Source organism: Herpailurus yagouaroundi, unplaced genomic scaffold (assembly GCF_014898765.1).
Source record: "Herpailurus yagouaroundi ecotype Mexico unplaced genomic scaffold, PumYag 222, whole genome shotgun sequence".
Classification (NCBI taxonomy): Eukaryota; Metazoa; Chordata; class Mammalia; order Carnivora; family Felidae; genus Herpailurus; species Herpailurus yagouaroundi.
In genome coordinates this window covers 18280500-18293242 of record NW_024412453.1, presented here as the reverse complement: position 1 = coordinate 18293242, position 12743 = coordinate 18280500, and the positions used below count along the sequence as shown (strand labels likewise).

The following is a 12743-nucleotide window of genomic DNA, read 5'->3' as shown; positions in this document are numbered from 1 at the left end:
TCAGATTCTGAGTCTCCCGCTCTCTGCCCCTCCCTCTCCCCCCGCTCTCAAAAATAAGCAAACATTAAAAAAAATTTTTTTAACATCTTTTATCTAAACTAGGTATATTTAGCTGAAGTTATAAGTTACACACTTTGATTAAAGAGAGATACAGAAATATGTGCTTTAAGACTATGGGATGTTTTCAACGTGTCAAAAACCACGCTCCAAGACAAGCCCCTGGGTGGCATCTAGGTGGACTCACTGAGGATAGAAAGTATATTTTCAACACCCTGTGATCCCCGTGGCTTGGCTCAGAGCCTGGCATGGAGTGTATGTGACTGAATGAGCTCAGTCTTCCAAGGCCTCAGCAACCTCTTCTTGCTAGCACAGGTATGGTATCAATGCCTTCTTTGCCGCCTCCATAGGGATAAGGTGGTGAGGACCAAATGAGGGACGTATGGGAGGGCACTTTGACCCCCACCTCGTTTGACCCACATTGCGGATAAGAAGATCACGGAAGTGGAGGTAAGCTCAGGGGCGCTTCTGTCCCCCCAGGGAGTTCCCAAATTTAAGAGCAGGCCCCTCTGACAGCCGCACAGCAGTGGCCCAAGCATGGGCGGTCAGCTGGCTGCTCCTTAAGCTGCTGTCACCACTGCATCTCCTGGCAGGGCTGAGCTCCAGGGGAAGGAGCTGAGGAGAGACACAGCTGCCAGCAACAGAGCAGGATCTAGAAGGAAAGTCGGAGGAAAGGACAGCCCGAGGAGGACAGAGGTCTGCCGTACCACCGCACACAAGAGAATTGCAGGAAAAGGCCTCTAAAGTGAAGAGAAAGGGGTAACAAAGAAGAGAGAAAGGGTTAAACAAAAATGTGAAGAAAAGGAAATGAAAGAGGGATGGAAGCAAAATGGCAGAAGAAAGAATGGGAAAACAAAGAGGTAACATCATCCGAGAAAAGAGAGTACCAGACCCACAGCGGTTAAGCAGGAAAAGCTGTTGCAGGCTTCTGTTTATACTCGATACAGAGTTTTAGAGAATTCTTACTACATTGTAATATAATGGCATTATATGGAATTGCAGGGAAATTGAGATCATATTTCGCCTTTACCTAAGAAGCTAAAATTGCCCAGGGCGCCTGGGTGGCTCAATTCGTTAAAGGTCTGACTTAGGCTCAGGTCATGATCTCAGGGTTCATAAGTTCAAGCCCTGTGTTGGGCTCTGTGCTGACAGCTCGGAGCTGGAGCCTGCTTCAGATTCTGTGTCTCCCTCTCTCTGTCTCTCTCTCTCAAAAATAAGTAAACATTGAAAAAAAAAAGTTTTAACAAGATAAATTACCCAGAAAGGGATCTCTCCAATTTTAAAAAAATTTTTAAATGTTTATTTGTTTTTGAGAGAGAGAGAGACAGAGCATGAGTGGGGCAGGGGCAGGGGCAGAGAGAGGGAGACAGAATCGAAAGCAGGCTCCAGGCTCTGAGCTGTCAGCACAGAGCCTGATGCGGGGCTTGAACTCAGGAGCTGTGAGATCATGACCTGAGCCAAAGTCGGATGCTTAACTGACTGAGCCACCAAGGCACCGCTTCAATATTTTCATACAGGGCATTTATTCCTCTGATCTGAATTATATCGAGGGCTCACTATGTGGCAGGCACTGTGCTAGGCTGGGGCTAAGGTGGACAGCAAAGCAGACGTGGCTTCACCATCACAGGTCTGTCAACAGGGAGAATCAACCCTGTCATTTAATACAGAAAAGCAATGAGCAATTACTTACAACATTATCTACATTATCTTCAATACCCAGGGCTATTTCATATATATATATATACATATACATATACATATGCATATACATATACATATACATATATATATATGGTCTTTGACTATCATCACTATATATGATGAGGAATTGGTCTTGCTCCTTTCATCTTCTTCATGAGCTTTTTTTAGTGAAACTTTTTTTTTTTTTGGTAGGCTTCACACCCAGCACAGAGTAGCTTAAACTCATGACCCTGAGATTATGACCTGAGCTGAGATCAAGAGTCAGATGCTTAACTCACTGAGCCACCCAGGGGCCCTGAAACCTTACTTTTGAGATCTCTCTCTAAATGCCTGCCAAGTGACTAGTTTGACCAACAGTTTGAAACTCACTGCAGCAACTGTGAGAGAGAGATGATGATGTGCCATTGGTGAGGGGCTCCGCAGCACCCCACGATGCCTGCATTAGGTCACAGACCGGCCACACAGTGGATATTCTCACCCCCATCTCAGGATATCACGAGCACACACGCAAATGGACGACATGAGTTTTCCAACTTCCACTCCTTCAGGAGACTTCCTGCAGATCTTCAAGTCAATGAATTTACCCTTTCCATTCGTGTCTTTATTTAACCCAAGTATGAAAAGCTCTCGTACAGTTAGTAGATCACTTATGAGTGTGCTGCATTTCACACTCAAATATGATTTTCTTTTGCTACTCACAGATAAAATGCTACTTTGATGTTGATGAGAACTTGTACCATTTTCTGAATTCAAGTGACTATGGATCAAGAAAATTTACTCCAACTGGTTAATACTTTCCAAACAGAAATGCAGTGATAGGACTCCCTGCCAAAGAGAGGTTGGCTTTGTTGAGGCTTTAACTCACCGACCTCACAGCTGCAAGCATGTTAATAATCTTTCCATCCAGACTGTGTCCATTTGCAACAATATCACCCAGTGAATAGTAATCACGAGACTCTTTAATAGGTAAGTATATCAGAGCAAGGAGCTTGGTGTCCACTTCATAACTGGAACAAACTTTTACGGTGGAGTGATTCTCACTGAGCAATAGTTTACAGTTGCTAAATTGTAAACACACAAATAGTTAATATCAAGTGACTTTCTAGTAGAAAAATATTTCCAGGTTCACATTAAATTATCTTTTTGCTTGTGACTTAGACTATATCAAGACAATTTATACCCTCAGAAACAGTGAAAAATGTTGTACAATATTTTTTGTCTAAAATGTATTTTCATTAAGAAAATGTTCTGATGACCAATCCGTGCCCGAGTTGTAAGCATACGAGTTTCTGACCTTGCCCAAAACTCTGAGCTTCTGTTTTGTTCTCTGTGAAACAGGGGCATAAAAGTACTGTGAAATGTCAGGGTGGGGGTGTCCCATCATTGCCATCTCTTGACACCCCCTGCCCTGCCTGCATCAGGACCGTGCATAGACTTCCTCCAATGATGCTCTCTGTGGAACAGATGCCCAACATCTACATACCGAACTTGAATTGAGGTGCGCTCCCCGTGCAGCCAATCAACTCCCAAGTCCCTTCTGGGAGCCTCTGTCCAGCCCTCTAACCCAGGCCCTCTTCCCATACCCCCCCTACTTCTGCAGGGTTTTATCTTATCACTTCTCGCCCCAACTACTGCCTTGTCTCCTAAGCTTCCTTCCCCGCTCAGGTAGCTGAAGTGATGTTCCTCAACCACAAATATGAACATATTCTTTCCCAGCTCAAAGACCTTCTGGGCTAGCCATCGCCAGAGAATGAAGTTGGTAGGCAGGCAGGCAGAGCTGCCTGTGAGGTTTCTCTGCTCTTCTCTCCAGCTTTCCCTCCCACTGCTCCCTGCCCTTGCCCTGTATTCCAGCCACATCAGATACTAGATGATGAGAGTGACACGTACACCTGCACCCGCACTAATTTTTAGACTAAATATAGTCAAATAGCAACAGTTTCCTATGCTTCAACCTACTATTAATTGTTCTGGAAAATGCCAGGAGGTTTCATGCTTGTTCCCTCTACCAAAAATGCTCTTCCTCCTGACCCTCCCTCCATCCATTCATCCGTTCATTCCATAAATATCTGCCGAGAGCTATTATGTGCCAAACCCTAGTCTAGGCAGAGGGACTACAGTGGTAAGAAGACGGACAAGACCTTTGATCTCATGGAGCTCACAGGTATGAGTGGGGGACAGACAGCAATGAAATCATTTCAGATCGCAGGTTATGATGATAAGGGCAAAGGGCGAGGTCCCAGCGAGGGACTGGCAAGGCCACTAACACAAAGTAAATGGAGAAGGCCTAAGGAGGTGGCGTTCAAGTGGACACTTCACTGAGAAGGAGCAAACGTCCAAAGCAGATGAGAGGAGACTGCTCTGTGCAGAGGGAAGTGAAATGCATGTGGTGTCGGTGCACGGAGCCCAGTGTGTTCGGAAAGTGGAAAGAGATCTGTGTGGCTGCACAGAAACGAGAACTGGGGTCTGGTATATGACGAGGACAGAATGGAAGGGGGGAGGGTATGTGTGTAGTGGGACTCTGTCCCACTGACAGCCCTGTACCAGCCTCACCTTTCTCTGGAGAACCGTCCTCCATCAGAAACGCCAGCAGCGGGGAATGGAACGCGTCCAGTGGCCTGCGAACACGGGGCCCGAAGCCCACTGCCCTTCCTTCAGGGGTGCCACTCACGTTCCAGAGCTCCCTCCTGGCTCCGGTCGAGCCGCCTCTCTGCTCTACCCTGACCCTATTGTTACAGGCGGCCCCTGACAGCCACCACCTGCACACAAAAGCTCCTCCTGGCTCTGCTTCCAGACAACACGAACTAAGAGAGTAAGGCATGTAGCCAGAGTCGTACCTTTTTGCTATGACACATATACTGGACTTACAAGATTTAGCTCTCCTTCCTGTTGCTCAGCTTTAATGTGACTAGAGTCAAATTTGTCTAAATCTAAGCACGAGAATAAAAGTAACAAAGCCAGTTTTCATGTACTCCTGTATCAACGTCCATTACTTCACAATCAAAGGTAAATACTGTGAGGAAGAACTAAACTTCTAATTTTCAGGCTGAAGCCTCTACCCTCAGTAAGCCCTCTGCTAACCTGACGCACAGGCACTTAACAGCGACGGCCACGCTCGCACAAAGGTGTTGACTCTGTGCTGGAATATTTACCCAGGAGTTGCCGGGCTGAATTTTTCTTCTCTTTCTAATTCCTTTCGTTGGATGAGAGGATTTTCAATGATCACTACAAGAGGAGGAAAAGATACCATCACAGAAGAGTAACTAGATAAATAAAGAACAGGTGTTCCTAACAGCGAACATTACAATGTTATTTCTAACTCGTGAGTCAGTGTTACACATCCTTCATGGTCCTTTTCTTATCGCACGGTGAGGCACAGAAGCCCAGGGTTTGGCCATCAATTTGATCCCAGATGACATTTCTTATGTTTTGGGTTTCAGTCCCAACTGATGACCTCATCAACGTTGCTTTGTTGACTAGTCACTCTCCACATGTGATCTGGTCATGACTGGCCCTTCCGTAAATCCTATACTTTAAGGGAACTTCACCCCATTCACTGTCGCCTTGGGAAGCGAGAGCCTTGGGGCAGAAAGAGCGATACAAAATCCACCTCCTGATTTCAGCTCCACAACTCATCGGCTTTATGACCTAACATTTTAGGGCTTCTGTTTCCTCATTACGGTCTACATGAGACCTCTCTGTGCCGTTTCGCCAATTCCTCACGCAACCACTCCATGATGATCCCTTTTTACAAATAAAGAAGGCACAGAGGTTAAATAACATTCTTAGGTTTTATATCCAGAAAGTAGTAGAGCTAGGCTTACACTTGTTGATACAAAATTTGTAATCTTTTCACTCCACCACACTGAGATCCTACTTAGCTTTATCATTATCGTCAGCCTTGATGCTTTCAGAATCCCTTATCTCATTCACCCTCACACCCATCCACATATGGTTTAAAACCAAAATATACCTTGAGCTCCACATAACTAACGTACTGGCATTCATCCAAGAAATGTTTCTCACTGTCCTGGGCCCTGTGAAGTTTGCACAGTTTTCTGCCTTCAGAGTCCACATGTTATCACTCAGTTACAGAGACACTACAAACAACGCTGCCAGCTCACAAGACAAGGGAATAAATGTACGAGTAGGTGCTAAGCCACAGGAACACGTAGTACCCTGCTGGATGCCGCAGCGCTGGAGAGGGATAGTTCAATTATGTGCGCTACTCTTCCCCTCTTTTTCCTACCACGAAAGAGGGCTGGTGTACGTGTTGTCTCCCGCACGAGGCTGGAGCTGCCACCCACCGGATGACAAAGTTCTGCACTGACACCAGGCGCACAACCTCATTTAACACTCACAAGAATCTACAGGGCACTAATGCATAGTTGAGGCTCAACAAGGTTAAGACATTTCCTCAAAGCCATGATGTAAATAAGGGTTGGAACCAGGATTTGAACCCAGATCTGTTTCCAGAGTCCTTGTTTTTTAGTACAGTACACTGGCCCATCAGAGGGATCCTGGGATGGGCAAAGGATACCAAAGACTTGGTATTTGAATCTGAAAGCAAAGCTTCATAAAGTCCCATTAAAATTCAAACATTATGTTTTATCAAAAGCTACCTGGCAGCCTTATCATGTTTGCGGAAAGACAAATGGCTATCGCTACAACAGGTATTGATGCAAACTCAAAAAGGAAAGAAACCAAAGATCGTAAAGCTACCTGGTAAAAATACGGGAGTATCACATTAATGGATTCAAGCAATGAAAAGCTGCACGCCTTCCTTCTGATAAGGTTCTTGAGAATTAGGAACCGCGTTTTATTTTGACTCCTTCAAATACATCACAGGAATAATAGTCTAACAGAAACAGTTTAAGAACCAATGCCCACTTACCACACTCTCCAATCCTAAAGCTGTCAGAAAGAGATCTGATGTAGCCTTCGCTGCCCCAGGACGCTGCATTTACAAAATGGGCTGGTGAGTCCCGAATGGTAAAACTGAAAGTGTACCTCTCGGATCCAACATCTAAGGGAAACCAATGCTTTCATGTTTCAAATGAAAACTCTTAAGTTTGAATAAACAGGATTATTATGATAACAAACATACTCAAACACATGGTAAAAATATCTCAGATACAAATTCTACGATGTTATGCCTGTATGAATCTCAAAGCTGCCAGTCGGTAACTCTCCTCACGACTGACCCCTCTGTTCTCTTTCCCCAGTTATCTGTGGATTTCGAGGGAAATGACACATAGGCTTGAACCATACAGATAGTAGCTTAGGTTCTGCAATTTCTCTCTTACTGATATTATTTTAAACTAAATCGTAATTCAGATCTAAATTACTTCAAATAAATAAATGCGTGCTACCAAATGTGCCACTAGGGGTCAGCAGGAACATCTTTTCCCCCTGAAATAAAATTTCTTCCCTGCTTTTTTGCTGATTAAAAAAGCAATACAACCATGGGATGCCTGGGTGGCTCCGGACGGTAGAGTAACCAATTCTTGATTTTGGCTCAGGTCAAGATCCCAGGGTTGTGGGATAGAGCCCCGCGTCAGGCTGTGGAACCTGCCTGGGATTTTCTCTCTGTCCCTCTCCTAAACTCACTCTCACTAAAACAATTTTTTTTTTTAATTTTTTTTTTTAAAAAGTGGGGCACCTGGGCGGCTCAGTCAGTTAAGCAACTGACTTTGGCTCAGGTCACGGTCTCATGGTTGGTTCGTTGAGTTCCAGCCCCATGTCAAGCCGTGTGCTGACAATTTGGAGCCTGGAGCCTGCTTCAGATTCTGTCTCCCTCTCTCTCTGCCCAACACCCACCCACCCCCCCCCCAAAAAAATAAACATTAAAAAAAATGTTTTTAAATACAACCTAACATACATGTGTAAATTACAGGTATCTACCAAACTGTTATTAGCATTTACCTTCGGGAAGGAGACTAGGTTCAGAAGAGCTGGGGGCTGAATTAAAAAGTTCATTTTTCAACTATATAACCTTCTGTAACTGCTTGAATTTTTAGTGAAAACATATTAATACATGTGTAATGTTTCCTTAAAGTCAGTAAGCACGCCTTGTCTCCAAAAGGAGTTTTGTGCATATACGCATAAAAGGTAGTCAAACACCACAGGAACAGCTCTCTACCCTCACAGTCTGATAGGTAAAAATTGTATTTCACTGTTGTGATTTTAGCAAATGTTTAAATACTGACATTTTTCTAATTCATGTATTTTAAGTTATTCCTTTTAGAGCTTAGAAAACAGATATATGGATTTGCTCAAACTATTCAAATGATAATTCTATCTAATTAATCATGATGAAATAAGTGAAGGTGTAAGCAAGCATGGGTGCAAAATGACATCTTCATTATTTACATCAAACTTAAGAATACCGCATGAAATACAGATGCCTGAGGGGCTCAGTCGGTTGAGCGTCTGACTTCGGCTCAGGTCATGATCTCACAGTCTGCGAGTTCAAGCCCCTCCTCGGGCTCTGAGCTGAGCGCTCAGAGCCTGGAGCCTGCTTCCGATTCTGTGTCTCCCTCTTTCTCTGTCCCTCCCCCACTCACGCTCTGTCTCTCTCCCTGTCTCAAAAATAAATAAACGTTAAAAAAAATTTTTTTTTTAATTCCATGAAATGAAAGCTACCATCAGTCAAAAAAAGATAGGCATAATTACTCAGGTGATTCAAACAAAATTTCTGTCTAATGAGAGCTCTGACCTCCCTCCAGCGGTCCAGAAGCACTGAGACTGCAACCTTTAACACGCAGCACTGATGTTTGAAAAGCTAACAGTAATGCGTCGCTAGTTTTGGCGTTTTATATGGTATTGTTCTGTGTCACCTACAATAGTTTGAAAACGAGTTGATTTTGAAAATCTAATTTTAGTCTTGGATTATGTTTTCATAGTCCTAAAAGCTTTACACAGGTCAAACAACTCAGTGGGAACCACTAAAACCAAAGGTAACTGTATTTTCCGCATACAAAAAATGGATTTTTTCCACTGGGTGGTCTGGTTGAATAAATATGCAGATGTGCTGCTGGACTTCTCTCCCTCAACACGACTCTATCATGACACATCCGTGCTCAAAACCCCTGTCCTTTGTCATGTTCTGTCTTAGCTGTACCTGTGTATGTGCACCTCTGAGGCTGAGAGTGATCGTTAAGGTAGAGTCCTTACTATGGCCACACAGCTGTACATGTCATTAAAAACGATTTTAACGTCCTTCCACATATGGCCTTAAATCAAGTACTTTACCATACAATAGAGAGCATGGCCATTGCCCTCAAGGAGTTCAACGGGCATGAGAGGTTCAATAACTTAAATATACTTTGTTGCAGTCTTAAGCCACACTTGATGAAAAATGAAGCAGAGAGTCAACCAGAACTCAGCTTTTTCTGTCTGGAAAGCCTTTGACATCTGTTTTCCCAATAACTATACCAATTATTTTCTGAAAAACAAAAGGGTTATAGAAGACAAATATTAAACACAGATGTAGATGGTAAATTTAATTTCATGGACTTGTTATATTTTACTGGCTCTAACAAACATTTTTGACTAGGAGCCATTTAAATATATTTACTCCAGACAAACATCTAAAAGAACTTCATAAATGTTCAATTCCACGAGGAATAGTACGAAGCAATAAGACAGTTAACTGCCACTGCAAATATAATCATTTAATACTTAGCAAGTTTCTACTTTACTTTCAATCACTAGGTGGAGCGCAGTCACTGCCCATTGCTATCCATTCTTACTGAATTCATTCAAAACACATGTATATACAGTTTTATTTGCCACGGTCTTCAAAGCTTTCCTTAATATAGGACTTTCTAACAAGCCACATAAAATTGCTTAGCTTTGTAATCCAAACATGCTAAACGGTAATATAAATTTGATTGTAACAAAACTTGTATCTTAATGCTAATAAATCTATGCTCTGAAGTCCTAGATCTTAACCTTAAAGATATTAACATCTCCCTAAACATTTTAACGTTCTCTTTAGTGACTACCAAAGAAAAACTGAAAAAGTACTTTAAGAAATAAAAATGTTTTCCTGAAAAGATAAATCTAAACTTACATTACTAATTCTAGCAGCTGATTTTAACCCTGCAATAATCTGTTACATTTAAAATATGTTCAAACTTTCAAGACTACCACATTCTAGCTGAGCTATTAACTAGTCTCACTACATTTAGACACACTGCTATTTCTTAAATTCCATATGCATGCAGATCTCACCAAATTGTGTTGTAAAAATACACCTAATGGAAATATCGAGTACAACTTTCTAACCGATGAGGAAATTAACAAATAGCTTACCTTTCAAGAAACACTATAACAGCAACAATTATTTTTTAACATTAACAAACTTCTCATTACACATTATTACAGTTACAAGTAAATTTAATCCCATTTTAAGAAACCGGGTTTGTAAATGCCAGATATAAACAACAGATTTGCTAGGACAGGGAAGGTAAGGGGGTGTGATTACCTTACGATAATAGGATTCCATCTAGATTTTGTTTGACTAAATAAGTCTTCGTATATTTGAAATGATGGACTCCCCCTGCAGCCCTTCAGTAAAAAATGAATTTTCACATAATATTTCACAACTATATCTGTCGTGTACCTTTAGGTCATAAAAGGAGCCTACTGATAAGTATTTAAATGTGTAACTTAAGTACAGTTTGGTCAGAGAATAGATCTTGCTGAGTAAAAATGTTTTAATTTTATTATGTTAAATTGGAGCTGTTAGTAAATATTTAATTAAAACAATACAACTAAACTTGATTATTTTGAACCATTGCTAATCATACCTACAATGTCCTACCCTCTGACCAAAAGAGAGCCTAATTTTCATGTCGCTGACATAAATTCAAAGCGGTTTAGGGGTACCTAATATCTAATAATGGTACTGATGCAGTGAGTATCTTGTCAATTATATAAGCACGTGTCAAGTCAATAATGTTGATGGAATATAATGTTACCAAATAGTTTCATTAGAGACCCAAACCACTAGATCTTAAAACCTACCAGGTTAGCCATATTTGGATACAGATCTGCAAGTGCCGTGAAGGTCTTTGATGCAGAGGAGTTGGCCATTCTTTTACCTACATTTTAGAAAACATAACTTGAATGCATAAATTAAATAACTGAAAAAACCATGAAAAGTGCCAAGATTTTAAAAAATCGTCTAGGAAAGCCTCAGATATTTTATTCAGTCTTTGGGAAAAGTTTCTATTTTAACAGCGATACGTAAGTCAGTACAGATCAAACCTGTAAAAAACATGTTTCAAAAGTCCTTTTACAGTTTTGAATGATAAAGTTAGGTTGTAATTTTTAACTTTCACTTCCCCAAAACATGTAAATTTAGCAATTTTTGAGCACCCTGCAAGTTTAGAGTTTCAGGTAAAGATGATTCAATGGGACAGTTGCAGACTTAAATATTTATTAGCATAAATCCTACTTTTGGAAATACAGCAAACTCTGTTGGTAAATACCTCAAATCTGGTTACACTGTGTGTGGGAGAGGTAGTGTTTTACCCGCATCTCTAGATGGGAAGCTCCATGAGGGAAGGATGGCACCTCAGAGATTTTCATGAGTGTATTTCAAGGCTACCTTGCACATAAAAAGCACTCAATATCAAATGGATGATATCAAAATATCGGATGGTGGCCCCTCCCTCAGGGTCATCACTCACTGTACTGTAAGAGGTTTCAGTGTAGCAACCTTTGTCAGCTGCACCAAACTGGTAGATGTATTCGATTTCACTTATTTACTCAACACGTGCAGGTTGTGTCTGATCTGCCACAGGCCCTGCATCAGGACGGGCAGGGCTGGGAGCTGGTCCCTCACCCAGGAGCCTCAGAGCAGCAGTGAAAACAGAGGATCAGATGCAGGACTGGATGTGTACAGCCTCAGGGCCACGGATCCAGATCCCTGGCAAGGGTAGAGGGAACACGGTGGCAATGCCACGGGGCACAGCTGTGGAGCGCCTGCTCCGAGCTGGCTCTACGCTACGGACATCAGACACAGCATGACAATCTCGGGCTGCCCTACCCCCCATCTCCCAAATTCCCCTTCCTGAGCTCTGGGCCCTCCTCCCACTTTCAAAGGGCAACCTTCTGGGGCGCCTGGCTGGCTCAGGCAGTAGAACATGCGAATCCTGGTCTTGGCGTTGTGAGCTCAAGCCCCATGTTGGGTGTAGAGATTACTTTTAAAAAATAAAAAGGCAAACTCGGTCAATGAAAGATGATCTCTAAAAACAAAATCGTCGGGGTGCCTGGGGGGCTCAGTCGGTTGAGCCTCTGACTTCGGCTCGGGTCACGATCTCGCAGTTTGTGAGTTCGAGCCCTGGTCGGGCTCTGTGCTGACGGCTGGGAGCCTGGAGCCTGCTTCCGAGTCTGTCTCCCTCTCTCTCTGCCCCTCCCCCACTCGTGCTCTGTCTGTGTCTCCCTCAAAAATAAACATTTAAAAATTAACAATAAATAAACAAAAGCAACTAAGAAAAATAAAAGGCAACCTCCCTCCGGCCCCTTGTTTCAGGCCTGGTGAGGGCATGGCTGGGCCCTGGGCCCCACTGCTGGCTCCAAGGCGTCCGGCTCACAGCCGGACCCTCAGGACAAACCCTACCAACCCTCTGAATTTGAGGCCATCGTCCCCAATTCTGAGCAGGCCACAGTCAGCCGATTTGAGGCCTAGGATGACAGTCAGGAGCAGAGGGGGGGACGGGCCCTTGCCACACACCCCGCTGACTTTTTTCTCCGAGCCCAGAAGGGGTGTGTTACTGGGGAAGCCTGGGTGCCAGGGGCGGTCCGGTGGAGCCGGCCTCAGACTGGGCCGCCACCAAATCCTGTCCTTCGAGGCACTGATCCCAAACCGCCCGGGGCCGGCCCTGCGCATTCTCCCAACTGCCTCCTGAATCCGCTGGCTTCCGCCGCCCCCCTGACCTCCGTACCCCTCTCTGCCTCCCCCTCCCTCCCTTGAC

General features: G+C 43.4%; 1 protein-coding gene across 1 annotated transcript in view; it reads right to left on the bottom strand.

Moving 5' to 3' along the window:
• MEIOB (meiosis specific with OB-fold) overlaps positions 1 to 12743 on the bottom strand; it is a 33539-nt gene that overhangs the window by 14925 nt on the left and 5871 nt on the right. Inside the window, exons 2-6 of the mRNA XM_040459435.1 lie at positions 10789 to 10865; positions 9145 to 9202; positions 6650 to 6781; positions 4908 to 4980; positions 2624 to 2819 (exon numbers count right to left, since the gene is read on the bottom strand). Coding sequence (XP_040315369.1) covers positions 2624 to 2819; positions 4908 to 4980; positions 6650 to 6781; positions 9145 to 9202; positions 10789 to 10857 — 528 coding nt within the window. The 5' untranslated portion in view covers positions 10858 to 10865. The remainder of the gene's footprint in view (positions 1 to 2623; positions 2820 to 4907; positions 4981 to 6649; positions 6782 to 9144; positions 9203 to 10788; positions 10866 to 12743) is intronic.